This window comes from Eptatretus burgeri, chromosome 10 (assembly GCF_056783735.1).
Source record: "Eptatretus burgeri isolate ZD-2024b chromosome 10, Ebu_testis_v1, whole genome shotgun sequence".
Classification (NCBI taxonomy): domain Eukaryota; kingdom Metazoa; phylum Chordata; class Myxini; order Myxiniformes; family Myxinidae; genus Eptatretus; species Eptatretus burgeri.
Window position 1 is genome coordinate 81434797 of NC_140970.1, and position 24195 is coordinate 81458991.

Here is a 24195-nt window from a genome sequence, read left to right on the forward strand (position 1 = left end):
GTAATGAAAGACGAGGAAGATGAAATGATGAGTGGATTATGAAAAGGATCATGAGGAAGGATCAAGGAAACGACCATGAGAAAAGAGAAGGGGTGAAGATGTACCAATCCACTTTATATCCAATCACTAGAGAAGACTTGAAAGCCCCTCACGAAAGCTTTCAAAATCAGTTTCAGGTGGTAATTTGTTTCTTCTTGAAAGTACAAAGTAAAAACACAGCGTGATTATTTTATTGGAAGGTGGGGAGGGGATCAGCTGTTCCAAAACCATCGTACCACTTGTATTTGTGTACAATATTTTTTTGCATTTTGTCTTTCACAAAAATCATTTTTTATTTTCAACACCAAGTACGAACAGGCGTACTTGCAGAAAAAAAAGAAAAAAAAAGAACAAACACTGTTGACTATATAAATCCTGTCAAACATTGATTATGATGATGTCAATGTCTCAATTCCAACAAACATCGATGACACTCAAAACTGGCAATCTATCACCACCTCTCACTCCATCTCTCCACAAGGATTAGCAATCAAACTATCCAATCAATTTTTCTGGACAGCCAATGGAAGAGGTGCAGTCCCTGAAACTTCTTGGTTTCTCTATCTACCAAAACATTTTGTGTGAAGGCAAGATATCCAAAATGGAATCAAAGGACAGTCACTGCCTGGATATTCTCTAAAGAGCTGAAACATTCCTTAGCAACACTGAGCTTTTCACGGTGTACAAGGCTTTCATACAGAGCTTCATGGAGGATAGCTTCCCACTCTTGGATGGTGCTCCTGCTTCTCACCTTGCTCCTCTTGAGATGGTTAAAAACGAGGCCTTCCATACATTTGGAATCTTAGGACAGGAAGAGGATTCCCAGGTACCATCACTTCCGATTATGGCAAGTTAGTGGGCTCTCTATTTTATACATGCTTGTATCTGATCTGGCCTTGTCCTCCCACCTTCTCCTATAACCCACCAGGTCAACCACCTTCCTCAAGAAACCCTCACCTGTTCACCCTCTCCATGTCCAGACAGGTTTCCCACCTCCATTCATTCATTCAACCTTTTTTTTCCAGACTGTAGAATAATTCCCTTGTGTCTGTCATCTCGCTCTCATCACTGCAGTCGTTTAAGTCTCCTGCCCATCATTACATCATGCAATCCACAACTTCTTCCACACACTCGTATTCTTTCCCGTTCTGTTCCTCTTCGGGTCATTGTTACTTGTTTTTGTTTTATGTCTCCTTGTTATGAAGAACTCCCTACTCTTCAGTAGTCTTTAAATCTGCTGGCATTTATTTAGCTCGTTCAGGAGCTTTGAACCTTGTAAAAAAAGGGTGAAAGTCCAAGATCTTGACGTTTTTTTTTCCTTTCTGACAACAATGTCTGATGTCAAACATCCCAGATTGAGCAATTGAAAAGTCATTGCGACAACAACTGCAACACACTTTTGTTGTTGACTGGTATTTCTGTCAATACTTAACGACATAACTTAATGAAAATGCTATGTTGACTCAGGAAATGAAAATGTCACAGTTGACATAAAGTTGATAAAAAGAAACTTAAGGGTCTTAAGGTATAAAGGGCTGAGACTTGAGATTTTCATGCATGGAATCTGGATATCTTTTCAAAAGAACTTTCGATTGTAACAGCCAGTTTTGGAATATTTTGAATCAAAGTCTTTGTGCTTTACCGTCATTTTAGAAAAGTGTGTCCGGCCGATTCAGAACTGGGAATGCATGCTGAGGGCACCAAGGATGGGAAGTGAGTCGGGTTAGTGTAAAAGCTAGATTTGGGTGCAAAATAATTACATAAATAATTTTTTTACTGTACTATAATTTTTGGCCGACAATTTTCATGGACTTTTGTACAATCACACATTCACAATTTTGTGAACACAATATGTAGCTTGCATAGAGGTCAGCAGGTCTAACCACTTGTGAAATGCTCATCTTTTGCTCCATATTGAACTAAAAAATGAGCCAAAAATATTGCAATATTAATCATTTTAAAGATTTGAGGAGTGATGAAGCTACATGGTATACACAGGGAGAGAAAGGGGGAGGGGTGACGATAAGACTGAAAAAAGGAAAAGGAGAGAGAGGAAAGTGCAAAGGAGTTGGGGGTGAATCGGGGAGAAAAGTGAAATCAATTTGAAGGTAGATAGAAGCAAGGGGACATGAGGGAAAGGGTATGAAAGGAACATTTGGTGGAGGTCAAAGGTCTCCCATTTTGTGGATGTAATTACAGAAATGGCCCCTCTATCAATGACAGGAGATTGGCAATTATAGGCTTTGGCTAAGTGATACTGACTTATTATTCAGCTTCAATAACTTAACAAGTTATGATGCAAATTATGAAATCCAATCTGAACCAAATGTCCACACCCTTTTTTTAAACAGCTACTTTGCATAATATCAATGTTCAAGTTTAAATGATGCCATCATAATCATCATCAGCGATTTTCAGTCCACTGCTGGACGAAACCCTCAGCATGTTGATGCCATGTTGCGCTGTCTCTTGCTTTGTTGTTCCAATTGACTCTTTTTGTCTATTTCACCCTTCCATCTTAGACGTGGCCTTCCCTTGTTCCTGTGCCATCCATATGTCTCCATAACGTTAATATTGTTGTCCACCTATTATCTGACCTTCTGCTAATGTGTTCTACCCATTTCCATTTCCTGAGTTTGTTTATTTCTAAGATATCCTGAGTTTTGGTTTTTCTCTGACCCATTTATTTGTCTTTCTAATATGGCATGTAATACCGAACATTTGTTGTTCCAAATTAGGTTGTGCTGCTGTTAACTTTTTCTCCATTTTTGTTAACACCCAGGTCTCTGCCCCTTCGATGACAGTTCTAACTAGAGGGGGAGCACTCGGGAGAGTGCAAAACCTCCGCCGCCAATACTGCTGGGTCACTCAAGTGAACCTTATATCTTATTCATTAAATATGATGTCAACAGTGCTGACAGTTATAGTTCTTTTGTCCAACATTTTTTTTTTGGGGGGGGGGGTTGGAAATCACTTAAAACATGCAGAAATGCAAAAAAAAAATTCTCTAAATTTTTTTTGGGGGGGGGGGAGGCGGGACCAAGTCAAAAATCTAATGGCATGATCCTTGGACCAAACCTAACCCCCCCACCAAGTTTCGTCGAAATCCGTCGAGGAGTTTTTCCGTAATACTGTTCACAAACAAACAAACAAACAGAAGGGTGAAAACCATAACCTCCATCCATCTTCAAAGATGGCGGAGGTTAACTAGAAGGGCACTCAGTAGAGCGCATACCTCCGCCACGCAATGCCTGATCCACGAGAACATATCGGGCCCAATACATTTTTGAAAAATAAAATCAAAATTTTTTTGAAAAAAAAGTTGCAAAATTTTGTTTTTTTTTCTCTAACAATTTTTTTTTGGGGGGGGGGGGTGGGGTTGGAAATCACTTAAAACATGTAGAAATGCAAAAACAAAAATTCTAATATTTTTTCAAAATGTCCGCCATAGCGGCCATATTGTATTTTGGACCAAGTCCAAAATCTAATGGCATGATCCTTGGACCATACCTAATCCCCCCCCACCAAGTTTCGTCGAAATCCGTCGAGGAGTTTTTCCATAATACTGTTCACAAACAAACAAACAAACAAACAAACAAACAAACAAACAGACAGGGGTGAAAACAGTAACCTCCGTCCATCTTCGATGGCGGAGGTTAATAATACAATTTAATTGAAAACTTTCCTTTTCAGACATATTGGTAAGCTTCCTCTCATGATGTTACTGAGTTTTCCATATTATTGTCTCCAAGTTTGATTCTTCTCTTTGTTTCTTGTTCTTTAATTCTTGTCCTTGAGGCTAAAGCTTTGCCCAAGGGACATGTATTCTTCTACTTCTTCCATTTGGTTTCCATTTATTTTGATTACCTCTGCCACTGAAGGTGTACGGGGGTTATGTTTTCACCCCTCTCTGTTTGTCTGTCTGTCTGGGAACAGGACATCTCCAAAAGGTGTGGACAGATTTGTACGAAATTTGGTGGAGTGGTTGGGTGCGTGACAAGAACGAATCATTCAATTTTGGTGTAGATTCAAATCCGGATCCGGTTATGAGAATTTTTTAATTTTGTAAGTGATTCTTTACCATTGAGAAACGGGGCAAAAAACAAAATATAGCACAATATTATGACAGGCTAGAACAAAACGAGCTGACAAAACTAGGTGGACGAGTTATGACAATACGAGGTGGATGAGTTGGTTAGGTGACAAGAACAAGAGGATTAGATTTTGCTTCAGGTCCAGATCCAGATCTGGTCCGTCAGTGGGATCCAAAACGTAAACTGTTCAGCCTAACGGAGGTATGCGCTCTACCGAGTGCCATTCGAGTTTCCCCATGAGGTACAAGGGGGTGCATTACTACTTTGGTTTTTGACATGTTCTTCTTCAGCCCACACTTCATGCTGACTTCAGCGAGTTCCCTGAGCATGGTTTCATGCAAAATTAGAATGACGTATGATATGAAAATGAGGATGAAAACAAAGTAAGTGGATAACAATACGGTGCTTGAATTGGAAATCTCTTCCTAAAATAAGTATTACTCCACGCACAATTAGCATATTGCATTGCTATGCACCTCAAGACTTGAATAAAAACAATTAGAATCGAGCTCTTCAATATGCAAGGAAAGGTTAAGATGACAGAGGTAATTTGAGAACAATAAATGGATAAATTTTAAATGTGCTAGAAAGTATTCTTCTGGTTTGCAAACACAAACTTTCTTGCTTGGGGAAGAATTACATTCAGCAAAGAAGTCTTTTTACAATTACGTTGCCACTTGAAAGAATATAGAACAGTTGCAGAATTGCAATTCTGCAATATTATCAGGAAATTAATGTGTGCAGGTGCACAATACTGTGAGATACCTCATGCTTTAGCATTGTTAGAAAAGCAGATCAAGAAGGTACTGCACCTACACCCTTGGCATAAAGTTCACAACAGGAAAGCAAACAAGAATAACCATAAAAAGCAGGTAATGATAAAGAACAGTCTGTCCAGGTAAACAGCTATAATCCTCAGGCAGATCGAGAAGGTAACAAAACGCTCACCAGAGTCTGTGCGAACACCTGGATCCCTCTGCAGCTGGACCTCTTTCAGTGCAAATAATGACACGACTGAAGCACACAAGGACAACTTATAAACACATTGCAGAAAGTGAGGGCAACACTGCAAGGTTGGTTATCAACCTTGCCATCCACTTCAAGCCAGATGCTTAATTCTTAACAACCCTGAATTACACATGAAACTGGTCAGTTGATTCAGAAAACTTGGAATGAGGAAGTGCACGCATTGCCAATGACTGCGAAAACTTTCGTTCAACATCCAAACATTTCGGCTCCACGCTCGATTCATTGTGTAATGGATGCATGCCTCGGTAGAATACCATCAGGAAGTGAATGTACACCCTCTCCAAAGCTGCGGAAGTATGAATGCCTCATCGCAACTTCTGCAGAGATGCGTCGCTTTGCTTCGTACTGTCTCAAGCGGGCAAAAGACAAAAGGACCAAACGTTTATTAACCTCCATTGTATGTGCATGTACGCACACACACCTCAGGGCAGATCACGGTACATTCCAATAACCGGAAAATGTCACAATTAAAAGCTGTAGCATAAGCATGCAAATGGCAATAACATTTTTTGGATTTAATGAAGAACCAAGATTTACAGTTATTTTAAGCTCCTACAAAAAAAAAAAACGAAAAAAAAGAAACATTGTCAAATGAAACTGATGAAAAAATAACATTCTGCATTGAAGCCAGATTTTTACATCATCTAAATTAAATTTGAAAAATGTATGTACTGTGTATATATATATATATATATATATATATATATATATATATATATATATATATATATATATATATATATATATATATATATATATATATATATATATGTATATGTATCCAAGAACTGAGCTTGGCAAAGCAGTAAAGCACAACAGCCGAATCACAGTACACACAGTTTCGACTGTTATGCGATGTGAATCGCGCAGTTTCCTGAAGGAAATACATACTGTCCAACCCCGCTATTCGCAGATTCACTTTTTGCAGGTCATGAAGTGTGACCTGCTGTGATGTTCGTGCTTCGAGGATTCATGTTTTTTTTTTTTGTTTTTTTTTAACACTTCAGGACTGGTATCCTACATCCACCTGGGAAATTTGAAATCAGCCAACATCATACTATTAGCATAGGTGCAAAAATATATCCCCTTAACTGCAGCCCAACTAGCTTACTGTACTGCCGATCATTAGCAAGGTCATGGAACCCATCATCACAGTTGATATAAAGTCATTCATTTCATCCAACAGCCTCATCTCAGATCATCAATTTGGATTCAGACCTGCTCACTCTACCTTGGACATCCTGCTTCTACTCTCCAAACAATGGTGGAGACCCTCAATATCAGACGAGATCAGAGCCATCTCACTGGCTATATCTTGAGCTTTTGATACAGTCTAGCAACCTGCCTTGCTCTCAAAACTGTCTACCTATGGAATCCAAGGCCAACTCCACTCTTGGATTAGATTTCCTCCCCTCTCGTAGACAACGTATGACTCTCAACGGAAACCTTTCTTCTCCTCTCCCTGTCAAAGCTCGAGTACTCCAAGGCAGTGTCCTAGGCCCCATCTTATTCCTAATCTTCATCAATGATCTCACCGACTCTGGAAAATCCTGTTCATTTCATTGCTGATGACTCCACACTCTGCCATAACATCTCTCATCTTTCTGACAAACAAGCAGCAGCATCTTCCCTCTCTTCAGACCTTGACAACATCACAAACTGATCAAACACAATTTTGCTTATGTATCCATATTGTCCACCCTTTGTGTTTTCCCTTACCCCTCATCCCTTACCTCTCATCATTACCTGCATCCTTTGTTTGTCCATCGCCGATTACTTTCTCTCTCTGCTCTGCTGTTGTTGTTTCCTCTTTCTCCTGCTGTTCCCTTTATGATGTGTCCTGATTTGTTCTGCGTAATCGCTCTTCCATGAGTCTAGACCATGTAAATGTATTTTTTTTTTTTTTAAACAATGACTCGACATTCGCAGATCCCGACATTTGTGGCATTTTTCAGAAACATTATCCCCCGTAAATAGCGCGGTCCGACAATATATAGATATCCTAGCAGGGTTACCCGGCCTTGCATAGGTGTGGGGGGGAGGGGTGCGGTAGTTCGACGTGGGAGAAGCAGGAGAGCCGGCTGGGCTGCGAATGGTGCAGGTGGATCGGGGGCAGGAGAACTGACGGGGTGAGGGTGGGGTGGGGAAACTGTGTAGGGGCAGGACAGCGAGAACACCAGTGGGTAAAGGGGTTTTAAGGGGTTTGGGGTCTTTGGGGTCTTCAGGGACTTGAGTCTTCTAAGATATTCGGGTTCTTTGGGGTCTTCAAGAGTCTTCAGGATCTTAACTGTCTTTGGGGTCCAAAGGGTCTTTGGGGTATTCGGAGCTTTAAAGTGTCTTTATTATGTTTGGGGAATTCAATGGTCTAAAGGGTCTTATATTATGGGTCTTTGGGGTCTTATCTCCCAAGTATGTAGAAAGTCTTCTCTCAAGCATGTAAAAAACAGAAAGCATTATGGTTCTTCGGGGTCTTTATACGGTGAGGTTGTGGATGAAATACACTTAGGACAACCCCCGGGTCGGACTTGGTTGTTGTTGTTGTTCGTCTTTCGGCTGCTCCCGTTAGGGGTCGCCACAGCGGATCATCCGTTATGATCCGCATACCGATTTGGCACAGGTTTTACGCCGGATGCCCTTCCTGACGCAACCCTGGTCGCCTCTTACGACACAGGGATAAGGATTGGGTTTCGCCATGATTCCGGGCTGCCGTACACTCTCCCATAGCGCGGCCCAGCGCAAAGCAGAGCTCCCGTCCTCAAGCGATCCTCCAACCCAAGCCTCCGAGTAGCCGGATTACAGGCGCACGCCACTACGCCCGGTCGGGTTGGACTTGGTCTGTGTGCCAAATTTGGTGGTTGTCAGCCAGCGGTTTTTGCAAAAAACGCGAATAGACAGACAGTCATCTGATGAATCTTATTTATTAGATTTAGTTAGGTTCCATTTGTGCGTGGAGTCAGGCCAGCTGTGCAGTTTGCAAAGGGGTGGAAGACACAGCTCAACTAATTAGGTGTGTTGGCCTTTGGCTGTGCTATATGTCACGTGGTATCTGTTAACCACTGAGATTACATATAAATGAAAAAGCCAGAAAAGTGTTCTTTAAAGGCTCAGAGACCAGCGACGTGTCTGTGATGGCGAAGTAATAACCCCATCGACTCAGATTCAGCGTGGGAGATTCCAATGATCTTGAAGGCCTTGGATTCCACACTCTCAAGCTGAGCAAGACTGAGGCAGGGGAGCCAGCCCAGAGGGGAGAGCAGTACTCCATCAAGCTGCGGATGAAGGCCTTGAAGGCAGATCGGAGTTCAGGCGTGCCAAGGAATGACTGGATGATGGAGGATGCCCATTCGGAGGTTGGCTTTGGAGGCTAACTTTGAAATGTGGTTTGCCCAAGAAAGATCGTAGCTGACAGTGAGACCCAGGAGTTTGAATGACTGAACCATCTCAAGAGGATTGTTTGGAAAGTAGATGTGGTTGGGGGGGGGGGGGGTGGGGATGCGTTGCATGATGGTCCTTTTGGAGAGAGATAGTGAGAGTGTGAGATTTGTCAGGATTGAAAGACATATTCCAAGTGTTTGACCATGTTGTGATTTTTTTTCCAAGGTCTGAAGAGTGGGAAGAGGCTGCAGCCTGCCTGCTTGAAGGATGAGGATTGTCATGGCACAGGGTAGAGTCATTAGCAAAGAGATAAAGAGAATTTTCCAGGGAGTCAAAGAGATCATTGATGAAGATCAGGAATAGGACTGGGCCCAGAACACTGCCTTAGGGCACTCCAGCCTTGACAGCAAGAGGAGATGAAAGGATTCTGTTGAGTGCCACATGTTGGCTACGAGAGTAGAGGAAGTCAGTGAGCCATGTGTGGAGAGCAAGGTAGGAAGCAAAACTGTATCAAAAGCATGAGGTATGTCCAGAGAGATGGCGCTGAACTCATGTCTGACATCGAGGACCTCCATTCATTGTTGGGTGAGTATAAGCAACATGTCCAAGGTGGAGTGACCTGGTCTGACTGAAACCAAATTGGTGATCTGAGATGAGGTTGGCGGAGAAAAGGAAGGTTTTCATATCAACTGCGATGATGTATTCCATGACATTGCTGAGGATTGGAAGTAAACTGATAGGTCTGTAGTTGAGGGGATCAGGTTTGCACCTTTTAAATGTAGTATGGTGATGTTGGTGGATTTCCAAGCAGATGGAAGATGACCGATCAAAAATGGCAGGGTGAAAAAAGGCAGAGAGAGGATGTGCAAGACCAGCAGAGCAGATAAAAAAAAAAGAAGACTTTTCTTTGCAGTTTAAACACCTGCAGCTCAGAATCATTCCAGGAGTGATATCAAGGCTTATAAAATGCTTCCCCAAACTAGAACGGTACTCATAGAGCATATCGTCTCACCTCCCACGTTCATTCTGAACAAAAATACTATCGTGAACTGAATGCTTTTTTATGGGTTAACCCTGTCATTCTGAAAAGTTAATTACGTTACTGTACTGTATTCACAAGCCTTCTGAAAAGTTCATCTCCTCCATTAAATAGTTAATAGGCAGGAAAAACATCGCCACGGAAATGACGTCGTGAAATCGCCGGGCGATCCTTGACACTGCATTTTCTGTTACCTTTTTGAAAATTCTTATTGGTGATGTTTTCTCTGTGGTTGAAGATGTGTTGTTGTTATATCAATGCCAAGCAGCATTGTTACGAATCTGGCAGCCATGAGCACACAACAGCCAGAGTCCTTATAGATCAGTTATATCGGTGAGTACGTGTTTATAGTTAGGGTCCCGTCCCTTGTCGAATGGGGATTAAATGTTAGTGCGCTGCGGAGTTATTTTGATAGTCAGGGTTTTCTTTTGCATTTTTTTTACAACAACAACACCTTCGTCTCACCCCATCCTGACGCCATAACGCTCGTGGTGGGCGGAGTTCAATGAAGGACTTGGCGTCTCTCTCGAACAATCAGAGAGATGCGAGCGAGTTTGCCGTCGTTTGGCCAATGGGAGTCAACGCAGGACAATATTACTCATCTTCCTGTTTGAGGGGCGGTCCGCCGTAACACCCGCCACTCCCCCCCCTGGTCCAATCAGCGGACTTGGCGCCCCTTTTGGCCAATCACAGGGGCAACGAGCGGATCACGCACCAAAACCGTCCAGTAAGGGGGGGGGGCGGGTTACGAGAGGGAGTCCCCTCCCCCTTGGACGGGGAGTGAATAATTGATCGGCACGATCTGACTGGAAGCAGTTGGGGTTTGCTTGCCGGATTGTTTTGGATCGCCTGGCATGGCCTACTGGCGCTCGCTGCCTTGTTCTCCCTCGCGCTGGTTGGTGTCCGTCCTTCATCCTCCGTCCATTGTACTTGGAGTGGCATCGTTGTTGCGGGTTCGAGTCCCACCGATCCATAACATCGAAGACCACACGAGATGGACAGGTCCAAGCTCGCTCTGGTCTCGAGTCTCTGGTCTCACCTTTCCTCGAGCTGGAAACCTTCAATAAAGACCCGACAGGGTCCATTTCTGGGTGTCTGTTTGTGCGTGTGTGTGTCCGTAGGCCCCATCTATAATTAGAATTGTTAAGTGCTTTTTGTTGCACATTATTTGCCTTGCTGATTCGGATAACTCTTCCCTTACGTGCTCCCCTCGTCCCCTGACTATTATTAATAAATTCCCCTCTTGTTGAATGTCCCAGCTCATCCTTGTCCTTTCTACCATTGGTTTGCCGCGCTGCGAACGGGAATTAGGAGGCCTCATTGTTGCCATAATCGTGCAATCGGCACAGCAGAATTCCGTTACTCTCCGCTCGGGGTACGACTCAGATCTGGCTCGGTAACGGCCCGGATCGCGCAGATTTTTTTTTTTTTTGTATACCTTGGTCGAGGCTCGTATGAGAGCTAACACACAACTCACAGCAAGGAGGCATGAGACAAGAGGGGCGGGAGTGGAAGGGACAAAACAGTGGGGAACAGACACATTAGGTGAACTGTGGAAGGGAGAGGGATGGGGATGGGACGGGGAACATGGCGAAGAGAAGATGGACATTTCGGGGACTTTCAGGAAGGAAAGCAGGAGAATTGAAGGAAGTGGGCTTGGGTGGATTATCGGGGGTAGAAAAGATCGAGGATTTGGATGGGGGAAGATAAGAGGTGGTGGTGAACAGCTGTTTTGAAAGCCTGGAGGGAAGAATGGGAAAGAATAGAGTGAGGAAGTTTATTCCAAAGGCGGGAAAAAAGAGGAATGAAAGAGTGAAGATGAGCAGTGATTCGTGATTTTGGTAGTTTTACCAGAAGGGGGTTGTTGGCGGACCTTGAGCGCCCTGTGGAAATGTGGTGGGGACAAATCGCAGAGAGAGCAGGGGGGGCAAGGCTGGAGAGGAGTCGGTCGAAGACAGAAAGACCACCGACCAACCTGCGGTGATTGAGTGAGAGGCCCAAAGACTCAGCTTCATTGCGGGAGATGCCGATGATCTTAAATGCCCTGGTTTCGACTGCGTGAAGCCGAGAAAGGTGGGAGGCAGGAGCACCAGCCCAGAGGGGAGAGCAGTACTCCATCAGGCTACGGACAAAAGCTTTGTAAGTGGTCAGGAGCTCAAGAGGGCAGAGGAAGGACTTAGCACGACGGAGGATTCCCAGTCGGCGACTGGCTTTTGAGGCGAGGTTGGAAATGTGACTTTCCCAGGAAAGGTCATGGCAGATAGTGAGATCCTGCCGCGGGTGAATTTCCCCGGTAGTTTGGACGACGTGGGTATTTGGGTATATTGAAATTGGCAATTGACCCTATCCCACGTGGTCGACCTATTGGCGATCTTCGGTCCGTTAAGGGACCCGTGACCTTTCGGATTTATCTGAAAGGTACGACCTAAATTCCGGGTGTTCGGTGGAGCCGAGTCTATTGCTCCATCTCGCAGTCGTGCTCGCCACCAAGACCCGGCCCCACAACAGTATTACCTGTTTGCTGAATTTTTAATGTCCTGCCTTTTTCTTATATCCATTTTGCTAACGATAGGTACAGAACTGTCATCCGCTTGGAATTTTACTCGTGGGGGGGGGGGGGGGTGGGATGCCAAAGGAAGGGTCCACCTCAGGAAGGGGGTGCCAAAGGAAGGCTCCACCTCAGGAGGGGGGGGTGTGCCAGAAGAAGGGTCCAACCCAGGTGCCAAATACTCCAGGTGCACCCACTCCATTTGCCCTTCAAATGGTTTCAACCAGTTAAATAGAAGTGTTACATGTGTGGGGCACACGGTATATTAACAATAGAAGCACCCACTCCCCACGGGAGCCGTCAAGGGGGTCATGTTATTATATTTACTAGAAGCACCCGTTCCCTACGGGAGCCGTCAAGGGGGTCATGTTGTTATATTTATGCGTATTTTACTCCAAGGGGTCCCAGGATTACACACCCAAAAAATTGTTGCGATCGGTTCAGCCATTTTTGCGGTACCTGGGAACAGACAGACGGTGAACTAGTCAGAAGATGCAAGGCCATGAACCATATGCTCATGTAGGATAGATCATTTTCACATGGGCTTTGTGTTCGGTTAAGTTATCCTTTTATTGCAAGTCGTTGGAAGGCGGTGTTGTTTGCAGTGCGGTTATCTCGGTTAAGGACATCAAAATCATCTGCCCTTCCTGTCTTAACATGTGAGGTTGAGGTGAGGAAGAGTGAGGCGGATCCTCGAGAGGGACATTTATATGAGGTCATCCCCAGCACACGACACGAAAGATCGCTCCTTTCTCTCCCTCCCTTCAGCGTTCGCACATGCCCAAAGGCACGATATCATCAGCATGACATAATCGCCGGAGTTGTCCATGTCATCAACAGTGGCAGGGCCTGGGGATCACTCCCATCGCTGGCAACATCCATCCATCCATCCATCCATTGGGACCATACTCTGCGCAGAGCGTTGGTGCTGCCTTAGCAGTCTCCCTGGCTATTGGGCACAATCCTGGACGGGTCGCCACTCCAACACATGATACCAGCAAGCTGGCACTCATTTTGCTGACCATGGAAGGATGACAGGCCGAGTTGACCCCACCTGTTTCAACAGCTGAGCGGGATATGAACTCAGGACACTAGGATCCCAAGCCCACCACCCTAACCATTAAGCCAACACCAGGCTTGCCGGCAAGATGCAGCGTTGCTAATAGCCGGACTCGCTGGTGTCCTGCATTTCGGTCGATGCCACATCACGCAGAGAGGTAAGACGAATTGGGGGATGGGTGAAGATATCAGTCTAAAGCAGCATTTCTCTTTTTCTTGGGGTGCTCATCGGAGGCGGGCTTCTTTTGTTAGGGATGTTCTTGGCATTGGACCAATGTGCTTTGCTGCTCTCTCTGAGCAGTACAGGCCTGCTCCGCTCCTTTCCATGCTTTTCTTTAAGGACACTTTGAAGTCTTGAAAAGTCCTTTCCTGGTTCTGTGTGCACATGTGAGTGTGTCCCCAGACCCTTGGAGAAAAGAGGGAGGTGTGGGTAGTTTTATAGTATTACAAGGGCTTGATTATTTATTTATTTATTATTGCTGTCATTCAGTGTTTGTCTTTGTTCTGTTAGATCTGTTCATTTGTGTCTTATACCTGAGTTCTTATTATTTAATAAATCCTAATTTTGTAAGTTGTATGTGCCTGATCTGCAATCCACGTCACTCGTGCAATAAATCTGCGCATCACTCGTTTTGGTATCTTGGATAATCCCTGAGGGAATTATTAAATTAATGAGGAACAAAGAAATAATATCCCTCGTTTGGATGAGCATGGCATATGAAGCATGGCGGGGGGTGAGGGCAGCGGTGTTCCAGGTGCCAGATGCTGCAATCACAAAAAGCGGTCTGTGGAACACTGGTCTTATGTGCAGGCTCGTTATCATAAAGATGCAGCATACATTTGGTCAAAATACATGAGTACACGTCCTTGATTTCCTGCCACAACCTTTGCAATAGACTGGCATAATATTCTCGTAATTGCAGTTTTATGAGGAATGTAATCAATCAGCAAATTTCCTTGATATCCCACAAAAAAGCAGTTATGATCTTGCCAAATGGGGATTGGGTTTGAAATTATTTGAGTGGCAGTGATCCATTGTGCTTCCATGGTATGGATTCCAAACTTGTTGTTGGATCCCAGTGGCAAATTTAAGTTTCATTATCAAACAAACGATAAAAGTCGGTTGTATCTGCATTGAACAATTGAAGACGGGCACTGAAACTCTGCCAAGGCAAAGGTATTTTTTCCCATTCCTTTCGTGCCGTAAAGCCACAAAGGACTGACGAGGCAGTTTCGTTGGCAAGGCGTACAGTCTTGGATGAGTTGTCACTCTGACGCAGGTTACCCTGAATGGTTATTACCCCAATACACTGGCATTCATTTTGCCGACCTCATAAGAATGACAGGCTGAGTCAACCCCACCTGGTGTTAATTCAACAGTAGACAGGGGCTCAAACTCAGGACCCCAATATCCCAAACCAGCCACCTTAACCACTGAGCCAATACCAGGCTTATGCAAAGGTATAATGATGGAAAAAACATAATCCCCCAACCTAAAAAAACCATGAAAAAATGATTTGCCTTGAGAGATTGATCAAACAAATATTAATTAAGTGGCAAAAAAAAAAACCGAGTAAAAAAAAAAAACCCACAAAAAACAATGGTGCTTTCAGAGCACAAGTACCAACAAGCCAGAACAAATTATGGGACAGTAATTCAACAAAGTATGAATAATAAAATCGTTTCTTTTACAATCATGCAGCTAAAAATAATGTGATAATTTGGTAGTGCTCAAGCCAACAATACCTTCTAATATTTCCAAATAAACAGACTAATCTGAACAATTGGATGTACTGTTGCTCTCACTATGCAGTTCAACACAAATGATCTGTTTGACACAAGTTTGACGGAACCAGCATGTCTCAATGTTTACTCCCGACGGAACCAATTTTAAACAGTGAATGAGGAGTCGTGTTTTAAATGCATTACATCAACATGTCCTTTTCTCCTTAATGAGTAGGGTGATTATATGCCTTACAAATCAAACAATATCTGATCTAGAACAGGTCAATGGATTTGTTATTTATTTTATATAGCACCAAATAAGTTTCCAGAAATAATGAGACAAAAATCTATGACAGTTTAACAATTAAAGAAATAAATATGGGAATAGTTGTGCAACTGTTTGAAATGCAATTATTAACTTTGGAAAGAAAGCCAAGTCAACGTTTCAAGCCAACTCAAAAGCAAACGACATTAAAGCCACCGAAGCAAGCGTTATAATAATTATACTGACAATTGCGTTGCCAGAAAAATAATAATTTGCAAATGTTAGCTCACCTGTAAGAACAATGACAAAATCTCTAGTCCATCTGGATCTAACCTGCAAAAGAGGTTTGATTTGTTAAAAAAATTATTGGTGAACAGCACTGGAATTATAATCTGTGTTGTGGAGTTCCATGAAAGCAGGCAGTAACTTAATCTGAATTCAAGTGTTACGTGAAAACTGCTTTACAACAGCTGCTTGATAAAAAGAGCACGTGATGATGCTTCCTCACTACCTCCACCTTTCCCTCAAATGACAATTTGCATAACCATCAGAAGAGATTCGTGAATGGGGGTTGAGGTGATAGGATAGAGCAAGACTATAGATGCTCACTGTGAGCGCCCAGGGTGCAAAGTAAAAACGGAGGTCCAAAATATTGACAAACTCAGTTTATAATGTGAGGTGGATGGTCAAGATATAAATGCGAAAGTAAAAACCATCATTTATTGAAACAACATTTATACCATTAAAAATAAAAGATATCATCTGTACTGTGAAAGCACATGCTCACATGTCTTGGCCATTGTGGTATCTGTAATGCTGCGGTAATGTTGATCGAATGAGCACTCAATAAAATTATGCAACACGCTAAATGAAACCAAATCCTGTTGGATAAAAGGTGAATTTATATGTTTGAAGAATGTACCATCAAAGGAGCGAAAGTTTTGGCTGTATCAGAAAAGGAATCACTTGCATGAAAAACATACGCTCCCGTCCCTAACCCCCCCCCCCCCGCATCTCCGCCTTCCCTTACCCATTCCCCACGCCAACTTCAGAGATGAGGGTGGCAAATGTACCTCTTCACCCACCCCCATATTCCTCATAATTATGCTTTGTAATGACCACAGAATTTTAATGTCTATGTGCTGAGTTTGGGGGAATTGCATAAGCAGACACTTCACTATTCTCAGGCCTTTCCATGGCAACCTTGATGCTGATTTTTCATAGGAAGAAGGATATGGCCTAAATAATAATAAACATAACAGCTTTAAGTAAATAATGGGTAGAGTAGATGTTAAGACAAGTGCAGCCTTTTCTTAAGGAGGAGCACAGGAGAATTGGTGGATGATGATGGTGAGATGGCAGGCTTATTAAATATTTTAATGGCAGAGCGTGGGGTGGACACGTGGTCAAATTTTTCCACCAGGAAGATCACCAATTTAGCGATGGATTGTCCTCAGAGAGCATCCGCTGGGAAATCCACACAGATCTTTGCTTCGGCTTTCCGACGTGTAGAACCTACAACGAGATCTGTTGCTTCTAGTAATTTCCCCGTTGAACAGGACTGGGGCAGAGCAAATCCTGGGGAAAAGTACCACTTCTGTAAAACTGCCTGATGATGGTTTTGTGCCAAATTTTGAACGGCCATGAGTTTAACTCATACTGTGATTATAACTCCAAAGGTACCAGAGGATTTGATAACAGCAAATGTAACACCGTTATTTAAGAAAGGATCCAGATAAGAATTTGAGAACTATAGGCCTGCTAGTTTAACTTCAGTTGTGGGGAAGATATTGGAATCACTAATTAAGGAACAGGTGGGGAAACATTTGAAAAATTTCAAACTAATTAAAGGTAATCAGCACAGATTCACAAAAGGGAGGTAATGTTTAACAAATTTTATTGGAGTTCTATGACACAGTTTCTGACTGGGTGGATGAGGGAAGTGCAGTGGATGTCGTTTATCTGGACTTTCAAAAATTGTTTGATATAAAGTTACCATATAAAAGGCTGTTCGCTAAGGTGAGGGCTTGTGAACTGACTGGTAATAGTGGTGACAAATTGCTGAAGCTACTGGAAAGGATGACAAAAGGAAATATCACTCCTTGAGCAACCTGTTTTATTGTCCCACTTGTTTTGGTAGCCTGGCGTTGGCTTTGCGGTTAGGGTGGTGACTTGGGATCCTAGGGTCCTGAGTTCAAACCCCTTTGGCCGCTGAATTAACACCGGGGGGTTGACTCAGCCTGTCATCCTTCTGAGGTTGGCGGCAATATTTCCGAGGTAATAGGGGCACTGCATCAGCGGCATAGCCGCGCCCCTAACCAATGGTGCAACCAGCAGCCAAAAAGGCTGTACATGAAGGGACTTATTTTGGTGCAATTCATGTTATATTTGTTTGATATCCTCTTTCCTCATCATTGACAACCTGCCTTCTTTTAATCCCAATACACTGTATGTTGATGTGATTGCAGGAATAAAGTAGGTTTTGTCATACAATTTTATTGCAAAAGATTGAAGGAATAACCCCTTTATCGGTCCATCATTAGTGTCATTCTGTGTCAGAGTGGCGACCCATCCAGGATTGTGCCCAATAGCCAAGGAAACTGTTTCGGCAGCAACAACGCTCTGCACAGAGTATGGTCCCAATGGATGAATGGATTAGTGTCATTGATGCCCAGGTGCGTCCGAGCATATACTACATGTGGCTTCTGGTTGTATCATTTATTGGAGAAGGGAAGCAGGCACTGTGCTGTTGATGTGGTGCCCCCTGTATGTTGGGATAGGGATTTGTAGTTTGACCATGGTCCTGGAAAAAGTTGGCCTACTCTTTGTCAAAAGACATTGAAGCATCTCTTAAGTCCGTAAGCGAATGCTAACAGATGGATCTCAAGCTTAATGCCCATCCGGTGTCCTAACTGAAGCAATGCCTTCACTGAGAAACATCAAGGGGACAAGGGACCCACATGAGACAGCTAAAATATGAGATATAGTCAATGATAATGAGGTGTAGAGAGTATGACATACCGAGGTGCATGGTTGATCAACGGTTCAGGTCGGTAGTGAGGAAAATTATACGATTTGAACTCCTTGAGCACAGATACTCCTGGCCAGGTTGCCTCGTCAGGGGTTCCTGCATTCATTTGCAGGCACAGAGCAACGCAGCTTAGTGTGACCAGAAGAGCAAGTGAAAACCAACAATTGGAAAGAATCAAATGTCAGACAAACTGCCTTTGTGCAATACATGTTCGAAACAAAAAATGATGGCAAAGAATGGATGCAATCAACAGGATGTTGATTGAGGTATGATAACCACCAAGGGAAGCAAGGAGAGGCTGACATTTTGGGCATGAACACTACTTTTTTGTTTTTGCTCAAACAAAGGGTTAATGACGGAAATGGCAGCTTGTCATTGCTTTCTTCCCATGGCAGATATCACACCTTTAATCAACATCCTGTTGATTTCATCCATTGTTCTGCCCGTCCGCCAACACAGATCGACACAAGCAATCACCGGAAAGACTAGTTTTTCATTTGAGTTACCGAGAGGAGTATAAGGGTTTTCACCTCTAGTATAAAGTTCCAGGCTGACTGCAATCTCTTGATAATTGATAAATTCCAAACTGTAAATTGTGTCACATCCTTGCACACTGCACTTTCACCAATCACTGTGACCTATCGATCAATGAAATGCAATCCTCTTGGTCCCCTATTTACGCTCGATATGTATTCCTAAAATCCCTTGCGTAATTTGAAAAAGCAGTTTTCCAATAAGAATAATCTTACTATGATAAATAGAGCTTGCGCGGCTGTCGCTATGTCCCCTTTACTCACCTCATGAATCATCGTATTCTTCTCAATTATTCCATCTTCGACAGCGGTGATTCAAATATTGATCGTGGTGCTATCCTTTTTCGTCAGCAAGCAACGATGCTGCATCTATCGCATGCTTTCCCCACCTCGAGACTCATTGTATTCTTCTCGATTCCTCCATCTTCGACAGCGGTGATTACTATATTTATCGTGGAGCTATCCCTTTACAATGTTACATTTCTTTGACTCCCCTGGACACTAAGCAGCCATCTGTCAACAAGAAAAAATTTTGGTATGACAAATCATCTTCCTTTATCTTATGATATGGTGGAGTATGATATGGTGTGATCAATGAAATTTCTCTCAAATATGACAAGAATTATAAAGTGCATTTCCAAGAATGTGGTACAGCAAAATTCCCACCAAAGGTGGGCCGAGAATGGTACTTGGTGTTATAAATTGAGGATGCGTTTCTGGGTGGTAATTTTCGGTCATCCAATGAAAACCAAATTAAATACTAAAGACATAATACTAAAAGCTTTACGAGCCCTCTTAGCAGGAGTACCTGCTGATGTATTTGCTAATCGTTTTATACTCATGATGAAAGGTTTTGGGAATGTTAAACAAAGAAGCCAGCGATGAAGGTCAAGCCAAAGGAAATTGATACTAGAAATAACATGTGAGTTAGGCCGATTGGAGCATCCATGACCTGATACTACCCTGGGCATGTGGACCAACACATAATGTGGTGAACTTACTAGGTGGAGTGCATAGCGTAGGAGAGCAGCATCGACATAGTGGTGTGGCTTGGCGAAGTGGCACCACATCAAAAAACTTAAACGTGAAAATGATGAAGCGTAAATAGAAAAGTGTTCAGTACCTTGTTAACGCGTTAAGTTGAAAAAACGTAAATAGAATGATCGTAAATAGATTAACACCTGTATTTTTTTTAACATTGCTTCCAGGCTCATAACGAAACTTTTCAAAAAACACATTAAGGACAAATATATTACAAGACTAGAGAGTTCATCGAATACGATACCGCACACAGTGTTCAAGTATATACAGGAGGGCCTTGCTGTTAATGCGGTTACATTCTTGGAAAATTCCCATGAACTGCAAATCTGCAAACTTAGTGGATCATTGGGAAAATAAGATGAGAGACTTTCAACTTTTAAAATTGTTCAAACTGTAGCCTTAATTAATACGAGCCGAAACCCCGTCACAGACGGATTCCGTTCCATGAGCCCAATATGACAACCAGTGGCGGCTCTTGTAAGAGCCGGATCCCAGTCGATGTACTTCATGGCCTTACCTAATGAGGCCTACAAAACGTCCTTGTACACTACTCCTTGTGAAGAAGTCCCCTAATTTGTGCACGTGTCTACTTTGACGTACAAACACCGTGTCAAAACTTCTCATGTCACAGTTCCGAGAAAAACGTGACGCGACCGCTAGGAGCACAAAATTGGTCCTTTCGTATTAATATATACATAGAAGATACAATGTTTCTTGTTCCATTTTCTCGTGTCAAATTCACATTCTGAGGTAGTCAGCATGTGCAGAAGAGGGTTTTACATTGCAGACGCTATTTTCGAGGAGTGGAATTACACCGCTCAGCCGAAACGGTCTGTCGATGACAGACGTAATGACGTCAGAGAATGACCGATGATGTCATGATGTCCTTATGCCTCTCAGCGGTGAGGTCACACGTCGCCATGTAAAACGAAAAGTGTTTATTCTGCTTCAGATTTGAAAGTTGACTATTGCCACGATGTGCGATGCACTCTTACAGGTACGAAGTTTCTTTCAGTCGAGGTCACAGTATCGAGAAAATGTGACACGACCGCAAGGAGGAGCACACAATTGGTCCTTCAGTATTAATATATAGATGTTTGTGCATTGTTTTGTGCTATTTATTTTCATGAATAAAAGAGTTATGAAAATAAAATAAAGTTATTTTCTTGAGTTATTTTAATTACCTCCACCACCGAAGGTGAAGGAGGTTATGTTTTCACCCCTCTCTGTCTGTCTGTTTGTTTGCTTGTCTGTTTGTGTACAGGATATCTCAAAAAGTTGTGGACCGTCTGGATGAAATTTTGTGGACAGGTTCAGTGTGTGACACGGAAGAACTGATTCGATTTTGGTGAAGATCTGGATCCGGATCTGACTACTAGAATTTTTAAAGTGATTCTTCACCATAGAGAGATAGGGCCAAAAACAATATAGTAATGTATAGCATGACATTTCAAAAATGTAATTGGGCCCGATATGTTCTCATGGATCAGGCTTTACGTGGTGGAGGTATGCACTCCACCGAGTACCCTTCAAATTATTATTTTATGACTTCATATGCAGCCTATGGCTGCTGGTTTTATCAATGCTGAATGCAAGGCTGTTCCGCTGGTGCAATGCCCAGTTTCCATAAAGCTGGTCTTATTTTGCCGACCTTGAAAGAATGACAGGCTTAGGCAACCCACCTGATGTTACTTAATGGCACAACAGGGGCTCAAACACAAGACCCTAAGATCTTAAGGCAGCCACCTTCACTGTTAAGCAAACACCAGGCTTTCTTTCCTGCATGAAGAACATAAAATAAAGTTTATTTTCTTGAGTTATTAATATCATGAAACCTATCATTATATAAATAATGAGGATAAACTTCATGCAATTATGTGATGGTGAAGTTGATGATGGTGATGATAAAAACGAGTTTATGGAGATAATCGATCGTAATACCCATAATGGCCGAATCTTCTTTAACCCAAAACACATGCCATACCCTCTCATGCTATATATTGATATATTGCATGGTTCTTGGAAGTATTATGAAGGTGATTTGTTTTATGAAGTCTTCAAGTATATAATTAAATTTAAATAAAGGTTTAAGATGTATGAATAAATAAATTCCAGGTTTTACTGCCATTTTCCGAGCGGCTATTAGATCACCCTATCTAACACTTCATCACCTGGAGTTATTCGTGCCTGTTATTTATGTCCCTAAAAATGCCCTCAAAAGTAGTTAGTTTCCTGTTTGCAATGATTTTCCATTTTGTTTGACTGTCAGGCAGGCAGGCAGACAGATTGAAAATATTATCTCTCGCGCCTCTCTGCGCATGTGCGGTCAGGATGAATTCTAAGCGAAGGGACGTTAAAAAGACAGACTTGTCATTTTATTCATGTTCCGATTAGTGTTTTAACATTCGATTTAAATAAGTTATTCAATCACAAATTGACAAGACGGACGGAATTGAACCAAATGCTTAACCCCGCTTTTCGCTTCTTGTGCGCGGGGTAATAACAGTGTACTTTAATATGAATTACAAGGAGAATTGTAATTCACAGCAGACCATAGACAAACACATACGATACATAAATAGTAGATGGAATTTGAATTTGTGGTGTCGAGCATCATGAGTCATCAGTTTAGACAATAATCCCAAACAGGCCAATGCATTCATAACTAACAATGCAATAAATGAAGCAATCCTTCAACTTTAATCTGTATCAATTTTCAGCTACCGATAAAGCTGGCCTTCAGCTCTGTTGTTGGTGTTTTCTTCCTCTCTCTGCTGTTCCTTTTGTCCTGTTACGTCCTGATGCGTTCAGTGTACTAGGACTAACTCCTCCACGAGCCATGACTGTGTATACAAAATAAAAAAAATAAAAATATAAAGATGCGTTTTGGTGTACCAAGCATGCGAAATATCAAAGTGAGTTCATCCTCCACGGTTGAACCTGGAAAAAGTGGTCGGCCAGCAGCCATCTCGAAAAAAATACAACCAACACCCCTGCAAGAAACAGAAGTAGCAAATTGCAGTGAGCGGTTTAGCAGGATAGCAAAATTGCATCACAGTCAGGATTGTTGAAAAAAAGCGAGAACAAAATGCAGTGCAAACAGAGATTTGAGAAATAAATGATGAGATTGGATTGTAAAATACATTTTTTCCAATTATAAATTGTAATTATTTACTAAATAATAATAATAAATCACAGGATGCCTTTGCATTGTCTGGACAATGGACACTGTGCGAAGGTAATTTGTCTTGTTTGTTTGTCTGTTTGTGCACTGTTGAGAGATGGTGTTGTAACCTTTAGTAGCTAGAGAGGTTAAGGTGTGTGTAATTGTGTCCTCTAATGTCTGGAACCAGGTAAGACCAAGTGGGTAAGGATGGGCTTCAATTGTGCTAAGAACATAGGATGTGCCCATGACCTGACCCTGTGCACTGCCAACACTTACACAACGTTTGGTGGAGATCGGGCTGGCCCTGTTTTTTTCCGTGATTTTCAGATGTACGTATGTACGTATGTACGTATGTACATACGTACATACATACATACAAACGCCAAATTTAATATCGCAAGATTTCATGGACTTTAAAAAGGTTAATTGTGTTGCACTTTTGGTTTCACTCAGAGCCAAAGCTTTGACCTACTTATACCGACCACCATGAAATGGTGGTGAAACATTGGGCAGCGAAGGTTGAATTACTCTAAAAAGAGGGCAAAATAGCCTGGTTGCAAAATAAAATTTGGCATCAACATTATCCATGCCTACTCTCCAATCATTTCAAAAGTGAATGTTGAGCTTTCCAAACGCAGTGTGGGAAACGGCTGTTGGAAATGGGAGACAGACAAACGCACAGACAGACACCACGGTTCCCAATATATAATGGACCAGACGACCCATGAACCGGTTGGGTTCCCGTTGTGACAGCGGTTGATAAAAAAAATCATATCAAAAAAAAAAAGAAAAAAGATAGCTCCAGCGAACCTCTCTCTCTCAACCGCTGAGGTTGTTTGCATTGATCAAATTCTTCCGAAGAGAACTTGACTGAATTGGGAATTGATTTTTTAAATAATTTTTTCGTTGCCAGATTTGAACGAAACTTGATACTGCACACCGCAGGAGAATGGTGAGTAAGGTTGGCTGAAAATTATTGCGCTGTTGTGTACCGTTTTGGCTGTATTTCGGGAACATACATACATGATGAGAGTTTTAGTAATATATAGATAGACCACTTATTTTCCAAGGTAACACAGAATGAGCCCATTTGGCCCATCAAGCCTGCGCAATGGCTGCCAATTAATGACAGTTTTTATATACAAAGTCAAGGGTCATGGAAGAGCGAGAACATGAAATGGATTAGGACACAAGACAAAAGGAACGAGAAAGAGAGAAAGAGAGAAAGAGAGAAAGAGAGAAAGAGAGAAA

The 24195-nt window shown here is 42.5% G+C and overlaps 1 protein-coding gene and 1 pseudogene across 4 annotated transcripts in view; both read right to left on the minus strand.

Moving 5' to 3' along the window:
* The window catches only part of LOC147018970 (cyclin-dependent kinase 17-like), a 184362-nt gene that overhangs the window by 37751 nt on the left and 122416 nt on the right, over positions 1-24195 (minus strand). For all 4 annotated transcript variants that reach the window (XM_085899102.1, XM_085899101.1, XM_085899100.1 and 1 more), the window contains 5 exons: positions 22674-22771; positions 18195-18300; positions 15464-15506; positions 5417-5507; positions 5082-5147 (listed from right to left, as the gene is read on the minus strand). In XM_085899102.1, the coding sequence (XP_085755228.1) occupies positions 5082-5147; positions 5417-5507; positions 15464-15506; positions 18195-18300; positions 22674-22771 (404 nt within the window). The remainder of the gene's footprint in view (positions 1-5081; positions 5148-5416; positions 5508-15463; positions 15507-18194; positions 18301-22673; positions 22772-24195) is intronic.
* On the minus strand, positions 7837-7982 carry LOC147018971 (signal recognition particle RNA; annotated as a pseudogene).